Raw genomic sequence first — 20,606 nt, forward strand, 5'->3', positions numbered from 1 at the left:
CTCGCACTGAGGCATACCGACAATCTTTCTTTCCACGAACAATACGAGACTGGAATAGAAGGGAGAACCGATAGAGGTGCTCAAGGTACCCTCCGCAACACTCTGTCAGGTGGCTTGCGGAGTATGGATGTAGATGAACCACAAGTGCGCCCTGAGAGGGCAGGGGCCAAACTGCTAAGATAGCTCAATACTAGTCTACGATTAGTTCCCGTGAAGTTAACGCATGAATCCGTGTATAAAATCTGATGTCATGTAAAGACGGAGCGGCTTGTTGAAAAACTGCCTCGGATGACGTACATGTGCAACGTCGTGGTAATCCAAGGCAGTCTACAATCGATTTTCGAGGTGGCAACATGTGAACGAGTGTGTGAAGTGCAACTCCGCGAAAAGACGGAATTAACTGTAAGATCCTGTGAAGCATTTTTATGACTTCCGCAGTGCTCGGGAACTAATGATTAATGACCAGTAATAACGACAGTCCGGCTCTAGGAATAGTTTTACTGATTTTGCGATTGGTGCAATAAAACAAAATTAGTTGGCATCCTATCATTTTACGATTATTATTATGCTTATCATTTAAACCTATCTAGCCTGCTTTGATCTTTGACGGCAGTACTACTCTATCAAAGACGAGGAAAAGAGTGCGGGAGGGCACTAAGGAGGAATCTATCTTTTTCATCACACGATGGACGGCAATGACAACCTGCCAGAGAGGTAAGATTGGATGTCTGCCTCGATTAGACCGTCGGTGCAGCCTGGTGTAAATTACACCACGGGAAGAATTGAAAGTTCTATGGGCTTTGACACGAACAGGGTAGCCGTGGAGAAGCGAGGCAGCAAGCAGTCGCTGTGCTTGAGAATCAGAAGCAGTCTCCAAAAGCAAAGTGCCGTTCCGTAAACGAGAGCGGGATTTGACAGTGCCAGTCATTGCATCAACACCTTTCTGAATAATAAACGGATTTACCGTGGCGAAGGACTGACTCTTCAGTACGTGAGACCACGAGGAACCGTGGTGCAGCGGGAAGTGTCTTCGAATCATTAGCTTAATTAAGTCTACGTTTCGTAGACGTTGATTGGGAAGATGATTGACTCATTTCGAGGAAATCCCCCATGATTGCCAGCGTCTCCGAAGGCGCGCTCCTTCCAACTGGGGCTCCCTTCACAAGGGTGCGCGTCCGCCTTAGGGACTGTTCACACCTCAGGTCACATCTTCTAAACATCTGACAGAGGGACCAATCGGCAAATTGAGAAGGTTGCAGCTAGGGCAATCACCCCTCCCTGCACCTGGCCTGTACGTGCGAACCTTACCTGTCGACCCGGGGCTGGGAATTACGCGTTACCCAGTCACCTGTTAAGCTTCGGATGCGTGAGCCGGCCTTCAGGAGCGCACAGGGAGGAAGAAGAAAAAGAGGAACCTCAAACGCCGAAGAGGAGGAACGAGAGGAGAAGGGAAACGAAGAAAGGAAAAGGGAGCGAAAAACAAAGTGTTCTTACGTCAGAGACAGACAATGCAGAACATTCCCAATAATATCCTAGACATGTTCCCCAAGGGGGGGGGGGGGAGAATAGCAAGAGGATAGACAAGCAGCACGGAAAAGAAAAAAAACGCTACAAAGGTTGTGGCCCCGTGGTCGCCAAGCACGAACCCGCCAAAGAGTGACGAGCCCCCCGGGAGAGTGAGGGGGGTTCATTGTACTGAAAATTACCTGTAAATCTGTTGTTTCTTTACATTCTCTATCAGTCAGTAATAGAGAAGGAATATTGGATGTTAAAAGTTGCTGGAAACTGTGGCTGCTTTACAGTCTACGATGGAATCGTAGACGGGAAGTATGACTTGGTAATGAGCGAGGATGAGGTTTTTGAATGGAATTATATCGGCCCTCGCCTCAAGTCATTTAGGAAAGCCACTTAAAATGTAAATCTGGAGACCTGACAGCGATCTGCACACCACTGATTGCGAAAGAGTCATCAGAACACTTCGCAAAGTAATAGGAGTTGCCTGAAAACCTTATCACCTTATGTAACTTTCGAGTTATTTCCGCTTATCCGGTCAGTAACATTACGCAACGAAGCCATGTTTACAATCTTGACGCGCAATCTCTTCTTTATCTTTAGCAGTCCTCCTATCAGACGAGACTGATCCTACATCTGCCCACCAGCGCTGACGTCATTCCGTGCTGCAGACGACGGGTGGGGAATGAGAAGTGTGTGTCCAGCACGACGCTTCCCTGCGCTGTCCCTAGGGCCTGGGGCCTTGCCGCGCTCCCTAGCAACCTGCTGTCAGCCGCTGAGTAATGTGTTATTACGGCGCGGACAGCTCAGGCGTGAGACCGCGCCGACGTCATAGCGGCGTGACGGTCGCCCGAGTCGCGCTGCCGGACTTCCTCAGGGGCGCCGCAACACGTGTGACAGGAGGCGCGGCGCACGCTGCAAATCCTGGAGCTTCGTTATATTCAACGACGCTGAATACGCATTCGGTAGACCCCAACACAAAATTCGACCAGACTACACATTTGACCAACTCGCATCAAAACCTGGACAGAATAGAAGAAGGTTGCGCGTTCGGACGTAAGTCGCGCGAAATCTTAGGCAGTTTGCACTGGTGCACACTTCCCCAATGCTGCTGTGTATCTCCAGTATCAAGTCGACATGACACGTGCCGTGACATTTGACGGTAAACAGTGGATCGGACAACGACACAGTATCAGATATTTCTTGTGTGTCCTGTTTGATACGTGACAACGACCCCGCCTAGCTGTCGGGATAAAATGAGTAGTACTCCAGAAGATAGGTTTATGACTTTTTAACCGGTGTAAGGACGTAAATCGACCTAAAAATAAATTTCTACCGATATTATACGAAATCGTTGGCTACAAAATTTCCTCTCAGTGGCTCCTCTTTTTGTAAATGGCTCTCCTGCTATGTTGATAGTATGTTAACGTGTTCAAACGTATTTGCGTGCGCACATTTGCACGTTTTTAGTGACGGTCATTTTTCTACCGTCCGCCATTGCCACTCTGTATATATGGGTCCCTCGTTATTGAAATCATCTCATACACTATTATCTGCACAAAAAGTGTCATAGGGTTTTCAATAGAATTTTGGGGAGCTATTCAGCATTATGATCATAAATTTTCATCGCAATTTGGCAAATAAATTTTTTTACAACATCAAAATTTCCCCGAGTAATGTTTTTTTCGCCAGATGCTTCAGAACTATTTAAATTTTTGGAGACAACTCTAAAACTGAAACATATCTATCAAGGTCTCTGAAAAAAAAGAGATATACTTCTCTAAAGACGGGGGGCAGCTTCACTGGACTCTTCAATATCATGCAATAAGTTTCGATACCGACATCAGTTCACATACCCAATAAAACAATACCAATCGCCATTATTTAGGTTTTATTTTTAGGCTACCAGTTTCAACGATACACTACCTCATCTTCAGGCCTGCTTCAATCGAGTAACCTTCGTGTTACAGAATACAGGTTACCCAATTGAAGCAAGCCTGAAGATGACGTAGTGTATCGTCGAAACTCGTAGCCTAAAAATAAAGCGTAAATAACGGCGATTGGTATTGTTTTATTGGATATTGACCAGCCATAGTCCCATACCCCAGACAGAAGTGGAGTTACATTCAGTTCACGTAGTTTTGATGCGGGGATATGCAATAATCGAAGCTGCTACGTTCCCGATAGGTCTGCTATCTGAAAGTGCGCAGGAAGCTCAGAATAAGGATATCCGGTGTTACCAAGCAGATTTTACACGCAAATATTACCGTGAGAAAGCGATGCAAGTCGTATTTCATCAGTTTCTAGCACTTTCGGGTCAATTCACCTGGAGAGTCCAGAAAATGACAATTGAGGATAAACAGATGCCACCTGAGGCAAAAGATTTTCGAACCATCTACCAGTGGACAACCTGACAGCGATACTTCTGAAAGCAGTAATGACACAAGCTACGAATGTGACTGATTTCGACTGAAAACTATAAAACGTGGTATAAAACATTTCAGTACGGCAATTTCGACTTTAATACGTTATCATCGATCTCACAACACTTTATTGCCCAAGTTTTACCCGAGTCAGCTAAACTTATAATTTTTTAATCCATCAAATTGGATCCGGCATTTTGTAATTATGTCATCGATTCCTAACCAACGACCCGAAGAATCTGAAAAGAAGACAGTTTTGTTGGATTTTAAACCCGTTTTTATTATATGTCCAGGTTTTGAAGCCAGTTGGCCCACTGTGTGACGGGGTGGTTTTCGTATTCGAATTCGTTATTCTCCAGATAAGCACAGCTAATTAAAAATCATGTACTGCAGGCGACAACACGCTTCTACAGTCTAACAACTCCTCTGGCCTTTTAATAGCCGCTATTTTGCGAGGCTGAGAGACTCCTTGTTTCCCCATTATATGATAAAAGTCAATGACTTGTACACAAGCTACTTTATTAAAACTGACAACCGGTTTCGGCTTTGCAGCCATCATCAGATCTGGTAAAAATTACGGTGCTAACACAAAGAAGAGTATACTGACTGATTGACACACGTAGGCGTGTAGTCAGTACACTCCCCTATGTTTTGTTGCTATAGTTTTTATATCTGATGATGGCTGCAAAGGCGAAACCGGTTATCGATTTTAATAAAATATGTGACCGAAGCACTGACTTTTCTAATTTAATCCCACGCAAAGGTCACACCGGTCTCCTCTGCAGTGCCCTAATGGCCTCATTTCGCGACTAGTTTCCTCACGTCGGTGCCGGCAGAAGCTACTCGTGAGTTACCTAATACCTTAGAGCTACCAGACTGCTGGGGCGATGACTACTAAGTTACACACATCATTCCAAACAGTCGCAGACTTTATCTATGTGGTTAAATTTGAGCGATTTAACGGAACAGTCGAGGTACTGTATAGGACATCTGAGTGCTCGTCAAACCAGGAACGTATGCTTCCAGTCCTGTGAACACGGCCATTATCGTCTTGGAACAAGGAGTGTCCACAGTATGCTCACCACGAGGATGTAGAGGAACAGGTTGCATTTGGTCACTGAGAATGTTGAAGTAAACACCCTGGTTCATGTTCACGATAACCTCAATGAGTGGGCCGAAGTTATGGTACGAAATATGTACTTAGAACATAACACCCTTCAGATATTGAGGATTGAAGTACTCATTAAGTAGTCAGTGCAGTCGGTAACTATTCAGTTTCTACGATACGGTACGTATTGCAGTGCGTGTGTTATTCCAAATTACGATGCAGTATCATATTTATCCGCCGACACCGGACAAGCGACTTTCAACTAAATGTCTCCTCTGTATGGGTTTATACATAATGGCCGTACGAGTCCAGGTTGTAGACGGGTGACTGACGATATATGAATGTTTGAGTCTGGCCTCGAGTCGTCCTTGAACAGCCAAATGGTAAGGCGATCGCTCCCAATAAGCGGGAAATTCATGTTCCAGTCCCAATCCGGCACCAATTTTCATTGTCGTCATTCTATTCTACAACTGATGGTTGTCCGTATTCGCAACTGCGAATACATTTAATGTAGTTCAGTTTCTATGTTGTTTGGCACATTTAAGACATGCTGTCTTACGTACACCTGTACGCAGTGCTCTTTTCAGAAGCACCAGACTCCAAACGCCTACTGCATGTTGTTCCTTTCCCAATTTTCCCTCGATAAATGGTAGAGATCAACCTGTGTTCTCTGGCAGCAGCGCTTCCTGTTGAGTTTGAAATCTAGTGTCGTTGACAAGGTGTGACATTCGCTTCTGGTCCGTGTCAATTAGAATCTTCTTACTACCACTGTTCTTACGCCGTGTCCGCCTCCGTAGCAGAGTAGTCAGCATAGATGGCTGTCATGCTGAGAGCCACGGGTTCGATTCCCGGTACTGCCAAGGATTCTCATTGGTGTGAGGAAACTGTCAGTGTGCTCTTTTTTAATACGGAGACTAATACTTTGTCCGGTGAACTTATATTGCATCGTTCCCATGAATTAGTCCTCGCCGAAAGCGGTTAATGTTTTATTATGGTACACTATCTCTTACGGCAAAATATTGCTCAAGGTTTTTATGTCGTTTTCTATTTAGACCGTGAGTAGCAACGCTGTTGATGGACTAGTCGTAATGTACTTTATTTAACATGAGGTCCAAGGGGCTGCAGTCATGGACTGTGCGGCTGGTTCCGGCGGAGGTTCAAGTCCTTCCTCGGACATGGATGTGTGTGTTTGTCCTTAGGATAATTTAGGTTAAGTAGTGTGTAAGCTTAGGGACTGATGACCTTAGCAGTTAAGTCCCATAACATTTCACACATATTTGAACATTTTTTAACATGAGGTCTTAATTAGCCTTTCTTTCAAAAAAAAAATGTTCAAATGTGTGTGAAGTCTTATGGGACTTAACTGCTAAGGTCATCAGACCCTAAGCTTACACACTACTTAACCTAAATTATCCTAAGGACAAACACACACACCCATGCCGGTGGGAGGACTCGAACCTGCTTTCTTTCCATCAAAAGATGATGCGTCAAACATCTTAATACTTCGTTAGGCCAATGTTTGGCGGTGACAGCAGTAGGAGTTAGCTACCTGAAACTTGTGCCTAGAGCGGCACGTATGAGCTACAAGTGTTGTAGGGCTCGATATGCGTCACCAAAGTTACAGTTTGAAGTTAGATTACTATTTGGTGCCCCATTAGAAGGATTACTAATGAGCAGGAAATCGGTACTATCTCTTTACAAAGTTGAGTTGGTGTGTCGCCCGGTGTCGACAAGGTTCGGAAATTCCAATTACCTGCAGCCCGTCTTCCTCTCGACACTGGTCGCATCATACGTAGTCAACACACATCCGGCGCCCACTGCTCATCCGAAACATGACACGCGTTGTACAGGACAGTAATTAATTGGAGTAATGCGTAAAAAGTACTTCGTTGCGGGTGCTACATTTACGGTTTCAAAAAAGGAATGTACCGTATTTATTATAGGAGACAGCACTGGTCAAAAACAGAAAAAGGTCCCGTAAACACGTGTTCGGTAACAAATACTTGTCGATATACGGTCCGTTTTACTTTTGCCGAGAACGGTCAGTACTCAGTGCTGCAGGCTGCCTTCCTGCTGATGTTCACTGCTCACATTCTTATTGTTTGTGTTTGTCTCTGTTTAGTCCTCTGACGTTATGCTGTTGTCAGGAGTAGCACTTACAGCGTTCCCCTGCATCAGACATACCGCACGTGTCGTTTGGGGTTGTACTGGCATTCCGCGGAGCGTCAACAGCGTGAACAGTGAGATGGAGTCCTGTTATTCCACACGGGAATTGACAGATATGGTATTCCGCTATGGTTCAGACAAAGCCGTTAATAGAGAGGCACGTGTCATGAACGCCAAACATCTTCAACCCCGTATTCCAACTCGACAAAAAGGTTCCAACGACTAGCAGGCTCGTGATCACTCGCGACGAGGTATCGCCGTAGCCGTCGCACAGTTCGCACGCCTCCCCGCTCTCTTCATCTTAATACCTGACAATTGTGGCAGTGGGGGTATTTAAAAGCACCCGTGTGTTCCACATGCGTCGAAAACGTACACACGTTACAGCAGAGAGTGTAACAAGCATGTCACCAAATCCAAAAGCATCCAAATGTGTTCACACTAGTTCAAAATTCTTTGAGGAGGGGGCTGGCTGAAGGATGTGTAAGAATGATTGGTGGTAATAATAAGCACCTCCTGTAGTGTCAAGCAACAGACGATTATCGCAGGAAGAGTATTTTTTCCAGACATACGATTCCAGATTTTTCTTCGAGTTTACACCGATTAATCCTGTATAACAATATGCGGCACTCTCGAACACCCTGTATGTGGTTCAAAATTTTGTTATTACTTTTATAAGCTAACAGTAGCTTCTTTCATTGGTATGTTAAGTTTTAACGGAAGCGTGTTTTCCATAATGTCTTCTACACAACGTTCTAGATGAAGTACATAGTCTGACTTTTTAAATATAATTTAGACACAATTTAATAATTAATTCAGAATAATATCCAGTACTGAAATTGTAGTCAGCGATACATAAACTTTTACGCAGCCAGACCAGAAAACAAGAGTTCAAATGGCTCTGAGCACTATGGGACTTAACATCTGAGGTCATCAGTCCCCTAGAACTTAGAACTACTTAAACCTAACTAACCTAAGGACAACACACACATTCATGGCAGAGGCAGGATTCGAACCTGCGACCGTAGCGGTCGCGCGGTTCCAGACTGTAGCGCTTAGAACCGCTCGGCCCCTCCGGCCGGAAAAACAAGAGTATACCTGAAAGTAATTTAGTGATACTCAGTATCTATAGGTTTTTTTGTATTTGCATTAATAGTAGTTGGATAATTAAGTCCGCCCTGTAAAGCAAATCTGTACTAAACCCGAAGGCTTGTTCGAACATTGACTGACAGGCAAGTTAGGGGAGATTTCCGACCCACGGTGTAACTTGGCACCTTTATATTAACAAGTCATTGTCACAGATGAAAAACGCACAGACATAAAAAAATTACGCGAAACGGAGGATAGAACCCTGAACTTTCAGGTACGTAGTCTGCCCCTCGTCCACTGAACTACCGAGCAACACGGCCACATCAAAATAAATTACTGCTTGCGTTCTTTCTGACGTGTTTGGTCGCTGCTGTGATTTCCATCTGCAAATTTGTTTTTATTTCGTTCTCTGTGGTGCTATTTTCCAAGATTTGTAATTTCGACAAATTTACTGCCAACGGACGACGTAGCCCAGTTTATGCTTCGTATTTGTCAAAAGCAGTCCGGAACAGATTGGGTATACATCAAAACAGACTCACATATGGAATTTAACGGCAAAATTCGTATTATGCTACGGGTAAAAGTGCCAAATATTTTGGTGAATATAAAGACTACTGTGCTTGGTAGAAGGTAGACCCAATACCCACAGTATTACAATAACTGTCACGAAACATATTATATTTAACTTACAAATATTAATTTAGAAACATTCATTAATTCAATATCTGCGGAACGATTCTGTACGTTTATCATCTTCCGGAGAAGAAAACAAATGCAAGAAAATCTCTCTCATGATGAAGGTTATTTAATATCATTTGTAAACATTAAAGATGTATTCAGTAAAAGCTGATGTCATGCAAAACAAGCTGCTGTCCAACGACATACATAGTAACAGGCAGTGATGAAATAGTGTAACAGGAAATACGAATTCAGCACTTCTAAATATAAATAAATGAAAAGATTTATTCTCCTCGAATTCGTAGCAAAAAAACTCTTTAACGCTACATAAACACATAAAAGTGACAATTTTTTCATCAAATTTCATTTCTCGGTTTTCTAATGTGCGATCTTTTTTTCATATTAGCCTTGACATGACCTGACAGGACATGACATTCCAAGACATTGCCAGAGCAATGGAGCGTCCGCATTTCATGCGGACACCTGTCGTAAGAACTCTGGGCCGAACAGACGCCGGAATCACAAGTTTTCAAATTGTCGGGAAACTCTAGGCAACGAACTCTGCGAGAAGCTTTCGGACTGGTCTCTGACACTAGATGTCGCTTCACGCCAGGTGATCATCGTTCATCAACGCGACAAGAGGTTTTTTTGCATCTAAAGAATAAGGGCGCTTTAGTGTTTCGTCTTTTGAACGAGATCTGGAGGAAAAAATCAGCGTCTAAGAAATCAGCTCCCTTGTGCGTTATAAAACCACTAAATAATTCATGCATTTTGCATCACAAAACGACGAGCGCTGGAAGCTGTGGCGACGTGTGTGCGTAGGCGATTCGTGGTAGGTACGAGCTCTTCCCTTAGTGCTACTAATGACCGCCTTCTGTGCATAGATTAATACCGAACACGGCAGCCGCTTTTAGAAGCTGCGCGCCGACTAGGGGAGCGCCTGGAGACGTGACGAGACGTACCTTGACATACCACTGCGTCTTGGGGCGGTGCTTGCGCGCCGGAGGGCCCGCGCACGCGCAGTGCAGCAGCATGCGGCGGCGCGGCGGCCGGCGTCGGCATGCACACTCGCGGGCGGCCGTCTACCGACTGAGCCGGCGCCGGCGGCTGGCGCGCCGCGGTCGCCGCCGCTCTTATCGGCAGATGCGCTCGATATATCGAGCCGCGGCGCGCAGCGTCCCTCTGACGTCACTCACGGGAGCGCTCCTTGGGGTAGGCAACCGGCGAAGCGGCGCGCTGTGACGCGAGTGCTTTCCGTAGTAAGGGGGCGGGGCCGGCAGCGCTGAGCGCGGCCACTCGCAGCCGGCTGCGGACGCGGCCAGCGAGCGCCACCGAAAGCTGGCGCCACTCCTGCACTCTGCCCTCCGGTCGTTCTAAATTTCTGTTGTGAATGCCGAAACTGAATGCTACTACTACTCCAACCGGAAACATTCACGCTTGTTCCGCTGTGCTTACTTAATGGTGGACCCCAGGCGACTGAAAAACTGTGGCCTAGTCAGATGATTCCCGATTTCAATTGGTAAGCGCTAGTGGTGGGGGTCGAGTGTGCACAGGCCCCGCGAAGGCATGGACTCGAGCTGTATAAAAGGGGCTGTGCAAGCTGGTGGTGGCTCCATAACGGTGTGTGCTGTGTTGACATGGAGTGGGCTGGGTTCTCTGGTCCAATTCAACCGACCATTGAATGGAAAAGGTTATATTCGGCTTCTTGGAGACTATTTGCAGCTATTAATGGACTTCATGTTCCCAAACAACGACGGATTTTTTATGGATGAGAATACGCCATGTCACTGGTCACAAGTGGTTTTAAGAACATTCTGGACAAATCAGCGAATGATTTGGCCACCCAGATGCCATTGAACGTTTATGGGACATAATCGAGTGGTCAGTCCGTGCACAACATTCTGTACTGACAACACTTCCGCAATTATGGACGGCTACAGAGGCAGCATGGTTCGATATTTTTGCAGGGGACTTCCAATGACTTCTTGAGTCCATGCCATGTAGTGTCCTGCGCTACGCCAGGCAAAAGGAGATCCAACACGACATTAGAAGGTAGGCCTACCCTAAAGTTATATCATCACTGCGTATATACATTTTAAGTATCGCTTATAGTAATATTTGGACACTCTTTGTCAATGGTTAAAGTTCTCTGTAAATAGAAACTGCCATTTTGGAACGAAGGCTTCAGAGCTGAGCAAGTGAAGTGTAATTACTGGTTTGTAACTGAATGTTGTAAGGCGTCCGCATTTACGGACCTTACATGAGCTCGGTCTGTAACGACAGTACGACACAGTACGAGATCCTCAGAAAACTATATTATCGAGGCCAGAGTAGGGAATTAGCGTTTCAGATCCAGCACAGGAACAACGCGATTGCAGTAATCTCGTGTATCAAAAACTAACAAAACAATATCTACCAATATAAGGACAGGGGCATGCATAAATAAGAAAGTGAAACGCATTTTGGAGACGAACCGAGAAGGTGGGTTAATGGCATTGGAAAACCCCACTTAACAAGAGAATGCCGAGCTTCAGCACAGAAAAGGATAAGGCCAGAAAAATACATTATTCCTTTTAACGTAAATACGGCCAGGACCGAGGGTAAATGGCTGCACGGCTTTAACAGGGCTTGCTGCGACCCGGCAAGAAAAATAAAAATTCACCTCCAATGATGCAATGAAATTGCGCATATCGCTTCAACCCTTAGCTAGTGTGCAATAGTCATTATTTCGACTAGGGAAATATTAACGTTCTACAGGACACAGGAAAGTTGAGACTGAGTAGATTCAGTCAAGGCCAGAGTAGGGAATTAGCGTTTCAGATCCAGCACAGGAACAACGCCGTTGCAGATCCCACTTGGTAAAGTACCATCACGCATTAGGCCACACCAAATGTTGAGTAAAGATTTTGCTCACTCTAACCGACGTACACTTTGATCATTGAATATCAAAAGCCAAGTTACTAACCTACCCTCACGTTGAGTACATGAGTTTTTTTGATTGGCTTAAAAGGTAAATTTATTCTCCACCAACTTAGTGCATTGACCAGCTACGATATCGTAGAAGTAAATTTAATAGATGAAGATTTTTGATCATTCTTGCCTGTGATAAAATTTTCATTTGTAGCGATAACGATTTAGTAACTAACAATTCAATATTTCCAAGAGTTAAATATTTTGTTATTGAGGGTTGAAAGTGATTGAACGTGATTGTTGTGTATCACTTGAACCCTGAAATCTCACCTGATAAATTATACGTAGAATGAAAAAGAGAACAGCTGTTTTGTCTTTCTAGAACAGATCCCAAACTTTCACTTTTATTAATTCATGCCTTCTAGTTACGTGACAGCAGCATTTCTAATTAATTTGTTACAATCTGCACCTGACATTAGCTAACTTACAGGGCCAGATTCATATTTCTGTCGAATGTCTGTTTAACACCCTGAGAAGACAAAATTGTTCAAATGTGTGTGAAATCTTATGGGACTTAACTGCTAAGGTCATCAGTCCCTAAGCTTACATACTACTTAACCTAAATTATCCTAAGGACAAACACACACGCACCCATGCCCGAGGGAGGACTCGAACCTCCGCCGGGACCAGCCACACAGTCCTTCACTGCAGCGCCCTAGACCGTAGGGCTAATCCCGCGCGGCTGAGAAGACAGATGCATTATCCATTTGCAAGTATAGCTTACAGTGTTTTAATATTACTGGTATTTTAAAAAATAATGATTTATTATTAAATTTATTGCTTTTGCTGGTGGCAATGCATCCAAAATGGTAAAATGGTGCATAGAAAAATTTTTACTTGTTGACCATGATATTCCGCCAACCAGCATCAGACCGACGAGACCGTTGACCAAAAGCATTGTTTAGAGGCCAGTAACTGATCTAAAAATTATGCAGTTTGCGGAATTACATTGCCCGGATACTGATAGAAAAGACCGGTAAAAGATCTCAGGGACGCTGAAATAAAAGTTTGCTAAAGTAATAGCCGATTGAAAGATAGTAGCGTTCGACTGTGGCCACCAAACAATTTGACAGCAACTCTCCTTCGCTGCAGCCTGAAAAAGTTCTAAAATGCAGCACAAAAATTTGATATGTGTAATTAATGAAAAAAGGAAAGTACAGTCTTAATTAAAACACGGATTTTGAAATTAAATTAGCGTAATTATTTGCCAAACGTTACAGAGCAAAACTTACATTTTTGAAACAACCACCGAAACCAAACGAGAGAGAGAGAGAGAGAGAGAGAGAGAGAGAGAGAGAGAGAGAGAGATCACAGCTCCTGCTTTTGTATAATCCAAATACATATTACGGCGACTGCCTTCAACTTGCTTTACAGTTTCGATACATAAACATTTCTTTAGAAAATTATTTAGCTGAACAGCAAGAAAATACATTCCTGTCATTAGATCCTGACCTTTTCTCCTTATTTTGCGGATTTATTTCTACGGAGAAAATTAGTTCTTAACGTATTTTAGCCGCAAAAAATTGGGGCATATTCTACTAATTATTCAAAAAAGCAACATTTCAGTGTTTGCCACGCGTCGTGTTTTGGTGACTGTCGGCAGAATCGAAGCGGTCTGCAGTCGCCATCACTCCCTATTGGCTGTCCACACTATCGGAGAAGTGACACAAAGGGTTGGAGGAAGGGCACGGAAGCAGAAAGAGGTCCATGTTTGTTAGCGCCATCTGGAGGTTGCTGCACACAGCTGAGAGACACGAGGTGAGTGGCCGAGCCTCATGCTTGGTACAGAATAATTTTTATGAAACAATTACTGTCCTGGAGACTACCGTGGCGTGCTGCTATGAAAGCATTGACCACTGTAATGTTATTACTGTCCGCGACTGTTTTTTGTGTTCCTGTACGAAACTGTAGGAGTGACTGCTGATAATTTAGATGATCTTCAACAACTCCTCGAAGTGGTAGGAATTACAGCAGTAATTTAGGTCTGAATATCAGAACCAAAAACACGCATTTTATGATTATCACATGGCAGCCACACTCATTTGAAAATGGAAATCTGCGATTCAGTGGGTCCTTAATACAAAGAGTAGGCAAGTTTAAGTACCTTGGAACCTGGCTATGTTAAGACTGGACATCACACATGGAGATAAAATGTCTCTCGTAAAACTGAAGATAATTCTCACAAGTATAAATCTACACCTAAACTTAAGGTTCAAATGGCTCTGAGCACTATGGGACTTAACAGCTGTGGTCATCTGTCCCCTAGAACTTAGAACTACTTAAACCTAACTAACCTAAGGACATCACATACATCCATGCCCGAGGCAGGATTCGAACCTGCGACCGTAGCAGACGCGCGGTTCCGGACTGCGCGCCTAGAACCGCGAGACCACCGCGGCCGGCTAAACTTAAGGGTTCTGTTTGTAAGAAGCTATATCTGGTCCGAAGGATGGATACTAAATGCAGACAGTAAAGATCGTAGCCTTTAAAATATGGATTCAGCACAGAATACTTGAATATCGAAGACAGCGAAAACAACCGACATCGATGTATTTCGATGAATACGCAGTCAATGAGAAATGTTAACAGCGTTTAAAAAAAGAAAACATGCAGTCCTAGGTCATGCCTTACGGAACAGCAGATACAAGGGTTGAATGAAAAGTGATGCCTTCACCTTCGTTAATTGGGTTTGGATGGGAATATTTCAATAAATAAAACGCCGAAATAATGCCTAGAGTGTGATCTTTAATTACCAATATTCACTTTTCCACACAATCATCAGCCAATTGGATACATTTCTGCCAACGATGAACAAGTTTTCTGAAGCCGTCATGGAAGAAGTCGACACTCTGTTTCCGCAACCACAGTCTCTCAGTTCTCTCAGCGTCATCATCAGAAGCATAATGATGTCCCCGCAGATCGTCTTTCATTATCGGGAACAGATGAAAGTCAGACGGTGCTAAATCTAGTCTGTATGGAGGATGCCGTACGGTGGTGAGATTCAGTCTCTGAAGTTCTGCTGTGGTTTGGCATTGTCATGCTGCAGGAAAACATATCCCTTTTCCTTTCACATCAACACAATCGCCATAAATTGCTTTCATTCTCTGATAAATCTCCTTTGGGGTGACACCTTCTGCTGTCAAGAATTCAATGATTGCACGTTGCTTAAATCGCATGGACCGACCGTCTGCGCAGGGTTCCATACTTTGCAGTGTAACAGCACAACCGTTCAATGTTAAGGCTTCCCGCCAACTGCAGCTTTAGAGAAGAGGTTACGGAACAAGCCAGTACCTGCCGCATACCAATGCTGCCAACTGTTGAATAGTTACGAAGGTGGAGGTATTACTTTTCAGTCAACCCTCGTATATACTTCTACTGCTTAGATTAGAAGGAAAGATCGAAGGTAAAAGAAGGAAAGGGCGAAGAATAATACTTTGGTTAGGTAACAAAGGAAGGGTAGATTTAGCCAGTGCAGAGCACCTGCTACATACAGCAGTCTCTACAATGAAGATGCACCATGTAGTCGCCATCATCCAACAATGGATAGGAAGAAGAAGAAGAAGAGTGAAACTCTGACAACGTGTCATTTCCCTGAGGGCCGACGTTTCGCTGGTAGGTCAAAGTCTTTCGACCACGCTAGCCACAGCGGTAGGAAGGGAAGTTCTGCTGTCAGTGAAACCAACTCTCTTTCTCTAGACATTACGACGTGACGAGCTTACTTTCACACCTCACTCTTCACTTGCACACCTACTAAGCATTGGACGCTTAAGTTGAGAAAAGACTTGTCAACGGCCATAGAAAATCTTCGCTATTATAAGACGACTGTAAAGAACTTTGCGTCACCTGTTGGTAAGCATTTTTACCGATTAGCATACTGGAAAAAAATATAGCTATCCCCGAAAGACTTCACGCTAATATGTCGAAACGCAATTTGTAGCTTTAATGTGTGACCTCAGTTCGACGGGAAAAAGAATCCTCAAGTTTCTTCAGGTGTGCTATATCCAACTGAAGCCACCACTCATTGATGATTACCATTCTTAGAGCTACGAATCTGCGGGGGTTGTGCTTGATCAGTTTCACCTGATTTTCTGAATAGTCTCAACCATTTTCAGTGGGATTAAGATCTAGTGAGTGAGCATGTCATTCAAGGCGAGCTAGCATACCCGAGCATCTGTCAACTAGCAGCCCTGCCAACACCTCCAGAATATCACCAACCCGTATATGACTCGCTCTACAATATCCAGACTCTCCGGGTTGAACGCCTCATTGTGGGCAACGGTGCATGCGATGGCTTGCATCGTTTGGAAAGAGACAGCTGCGAGTCTTTGGACAAGAGCACACACCTGCACCCAGCTTCTGTTCAGTTTCTCTCCTGCCTTGACCACTGAAGACGTGCAGCCTGAGATGTGACAGTGTACTGTCATAGCACTACGCACTCTCGAAATCTCGATTAAAGAAGTATAAGATTTTAGGTATCGAATCATGAAAGTTAGCTAGTTAAAAATCCATGTCATTAAAGTAGTAAATTATGTGAAGTCGAACGATGAAAACAGTTTGTACATCGAACTACGGATATAAGAGAAATTCTCAGTTTAATTCTGTGGGAGTATCAGAATTAGGGCGACCATATCAGGTGCGATTGGTGGTCGGTGGCGTGCCGCCGCCCCAGAACGGGGCGCAGCTGCCAGGGCTGAACGTCAGCATGGCGGCCGGCGGTCGCAGGGCTAGTAGCTGCCTCACAGACGCCCAGGAATACCGAAGGTGGCCTAAAGCAAGAAGCTGCAACGCAGTTTTAGAGGGAGAGCACCCCTTCACTTCGCTTCGGACGGACGAGTCCATGAGGTGTCATATTTCGGTGGAAAAGTAGTCCCTTAAAAGGTTTGTTGTGGCGGACGGTGGGAGACTGGCCACCTTTATTACAATTTAGTCTAATGTTCCCCTGTAATATGAAATCGCGAAGCAGTTTCTGTGTCGCATCGTCAGTGTGAGGGTGCGGGGACTACAGTAAAGTGGCAGCGGTGCATCAGTTACAAGCTCTATTTACCTTCCCTAACGGAGAAAGGCGGAGTTGCAAGTGTATTTAATATACAGTAAGTGACGCTGGCTGACGACATTCTCAACGCCCAGAGGTAAGCTGAGGGACGCGCGGCCACTGTTACGGGAGTCGCGGTGGATCGTTCAACTCGGACAGACGCGTGAAAGTGGCTCTCAGTCAAAATGACCGAATTAGCTTTCTTAATGTTCATCCCCAGTGAGTAATGTTGTGTGATTCACATTAGCATAGGAAGTAACTTTGAACATGTGCAATAAGTGTATTTTTCTGAGAACAGACTGAAGAGGTTAGACGCAAACAGTCAAAAAACCAACCGACACTATGTTACGTCGTACCAAGTCTGAAGATGCAACATAGGTGGTTTTCGGCGTACTTGGAGGCTGTGCGTTACTCAAGTGGAGAACGTCGCTGGGAAGTGTATGGTCGCGACTCGTCGTTTACCGTAGTGGCTTCCGTTTCGGGAATAACTAGCTGTTGCTTTCGGCCACCCCAAAATATACCGGCCAGATTTTAGAAGTCCCGTGTGGTAATGCAGGGCAAGTCAAGACAGGACAAGACAAGACACAGAGTATTGAAGAACTTTCCCAACATTACCGGTGTTGTGGCGTTTAATCTCTTAGGGGAGTGAAGAGTCGTGCAAGGCACTGTTCTGTTGATAGCGTCCCAGTCTCGGCAGAATCTGCGCCTTGAATTCTGATGTGCACCACCTTGAAGGGTGTGTGTTGTAAGGAATACTGTACAATCACTTATTTCAAAGACATTGGGTCTCCATAACGTAGCTCCCTTCTACCAGAATTGGGCCTTTTTATTTACTGGTTTAGGAATCGTGACTGTGCGCAGTAATTATCTGTGTTTTTCCTAAACTAGTCACATTTATTTATTTATTTATTTTATGTTTAACTGAACACATTGAATGCGTTACAAGCATGTTTTTGTCGTTATCAGGCGTTTTTTCACACAGCTAACTTGGGAGGGGGAGGGGTGGTAAGTATAGGAACCATGACTATGTAATAGTTACACCCCAATAGCCACTTCAGCAGCAGAACAGTAATATTTACCTTCATGAATAAAGATCTGTCGATGAGCCAAACCTTCCTTGAAAAGTGTTGCAATGTGTTTGCTTAAACAGATGAGGAACCTTCAACAAGTCATAAAATACATTTTTTTCTCGGTCAGTTGCGGTTTAAAACATGCAGAAATTGTTGTGAGACATGGTGAAATATTCTCGCTTCAACCCCTATAGTTTCTTGGTACCGATGGGTAGCAGCAGCACTATACTTAGCCTTCAAAATGTTGTCTGTAATGGAGGTGCATTCCAAGCAGAGAGATGTCATCGAGTTCCTTTTGGCAGAAAATAAGAGCATTGTAGGTATTCATAGGCGCTTGCCGAATGTGTAGAAGACCTTACTGTGAACAAAAGCATGATGAATCGTTGGGCGAGGCGTCTGTCATCATCCCAACAAGTTTGTGCAGACCTGTCTGATCCTTCATGTGTTAGCCGACCACACACTGATGTGACTCCTGCAATGTTGAACCATGCGAACACACTGATTCGAGGTGATCGACAGATCTTAATGAAACATGTCACTGCAAAACTGTGTGTCTCTGTTGAGATTGCTGACACCCAGAGGATCTCGCGTAAAATTCATTCGACTGTTCTTCCTCATCCACCCTACAACCCGGATCTCGCACCTTCCAACTTTAATCTGTTTGTCCCAATAAAGGATGCATTCCGTGGGAAGCAGTTCGAGCACGATGGGGAGATTAGTGATGCAGTAAGAATTTGGCTCAGACGTCGACCAGTGGAGTGGTACCATGCGGGCGTAGAGGCCCTCCCAGTGAGGTAGCGAAAGGCCGTCGCATTCAGTGGAGATTATGTTGCAAAGTAGAGTTTTGTAGCCAAAGATTGAGTAGTAATATGGTGTATTGGAATCCTGGGTAGAAGCAACCAGCTTTCAGAAAGAAAGTGCGTTGCATTGCTTACTGAACACCCCTCATGAAACAACTTAGCGTGAAGGGTAACAGAAAAAAATAAGTAATTCCAGCATAGTTTGAAACCATCGTCACAGACTAAGTGTGACACTTGTCTTTGGTACCTGTCGGTTAACATTTTCTTACGACCGATTTTTACGCCATGTTCACGGTGGAGAGTGGTACATCAATGCTTGTTGACATGTTACACAGCGGACGCTGATATGGCAACAAATTCGACAATTTCGTTTTCGGTATGGTCATAGGCACTTCCAAACACATTAGCTACTTTCTGGCGTTTGTCTTGCCTCCACTGCCCTGATACCATACATTTGACTGCCTCAAACACTACGTCAGTGGTGGAGTGTTACATGGCTGTCTGGTACCAATTTCACACCGGCTACAGAGCCACAAAGCTGTATATGTCCTCTTTCAAGGAAGAGACTAATATTGTATCCGGTAACTTTGTTTATCACTGGTATATGTACAGCACCTTGTCTTAGACACACCAGAAAATCGGGCAACTATGGTATGTACAATCGAAGCCGAAGTCTTGCTGCATCAGTAGCCCCTCCATCATCCATGTACTGCTTCCGCATAGTGCATTCTTCATTGGGCCAAACGGATGGTAGTCGGAAGGTGAGAGATCCAGATTATAGGGTGGATGAGGAAGAACAGTCCAATGAAGATTTGCGAACTCCTCTCTATGGTAGAGTGTGTCAGCGCTACCAACAGAGACGTCAAGTTGAACAGTGAGACGTTTGTTTGTGATCCATCGAACACCTCGAAAGAGAATGTCGGCACGTTCTAACATTGCAGCAGTCGCAGTTGTATGCGGTCAGCTGGTGTGCGGGATATCTAACAGGTTTGCACGACCTTGTTGCGTCGATGACAGACGCCTCGCCCAACGACTCAACGTGCTTTTTTTCACTGCCAGGGCCCCGTAGACATTCTGCAAGTGCCTATAAATATTTGCAGTGCTATGGTTTTCCGCTAAAAGACACTCAATGACAGCCCCCTGCCTTGAACGCACCTCTGTTGCAGACGTCTTTTTGAAGGTTACGTATAGCGCCGCCATATATCGGATCTTCGTGAAACAACGGAGGGTGAAGAGGGAATATTCCACGATGTCTCACAACAAATTCCGCGTTCTTTTCCAACCAAATTGACAGATAAAAAAGTTGTATTGATTTACTTACTGAACGACCTTCTTAATATCGTCCAGTCAAGCATGGACGTCTTTAGGATGAGTGACGTCCTTGTGACCATGCTGCTGCTTTTTGCCATACGCACGCGCGCGCACAAACACGCACACAAACATGCACACAAACATGCACACGCAGAAGAGGAGGCGGGCGGGCGGGCGGACGCGCGTTTATAGCAGCAATTAACTCTACGTTCTAAGCTGGCTACAGCAGAAGACGCAATTGATCGTGTGTCGTTTGGGTATTCACACGCGCTTACTCACTTTGGGAACTACTTCAAAATTGTGAATCGGCATGTTCAGACGATTTAGCTCTCGTATGTCTAGTGACTGAGCGTGGTCATACAATGAAAGAACGTGCTCCCCTTTTAACAGCAGTTAATCGTTAGTCAGTGAAGAAACACAGTGCTGCAAGGGAATTTTTGCAGTTATAAA

The 20,606-nt window shown here is 44.6% G+C and overlaps 1 protein-coding gene across 2 annotated transcripts in view; it reads right to left on the reverse strand.

Annotated features, from left to right (window-relative positions):
* The window catches only part of LOC124798104 (ral guanine nucleotide dissociation stimulator-like 1), a 576,462-nt gene that overhangs the window by 413,942 nt on the left and 141,914 nt on the right, over positions 1-20,606 (reverse strand). Inside the window, exon 1 of one of the 2 annotated variants that reach the window (XM_047261354.1) lies at positions 9,936-10,031. The exons of the other annotated variant lie outside the window; for it this stretch is intronic. Within the exon in view, the coding sequence (XP_047117310.1) occupies positions 9,936-10,007 (72 nt within the window). The 5' untranslated portion in view covers positions 10,008-10,031. Of the gene's footprint in view, positions 1-9,935; positions 10,032-20,606 lie in introns of those variants that run through there. 2 annotated transcript variants of the gene reach the window in all.

Source organism: Schistocerca piceifrons, chromosome 5, assembly GCF_021461385.2.
Source record: "Schistocerca piceifrons isolate TAMUIC-IGC-003096 chromosome 5, iqSchPice1.1, whole genome shotgun sequence".
NCBI classification, from domain to species: Eukaryota; Metazoa; Arthropoda; class Insecta; order Orthoptera; family Acrididae; genus Schistocerca; species Schistocerca piceifrons.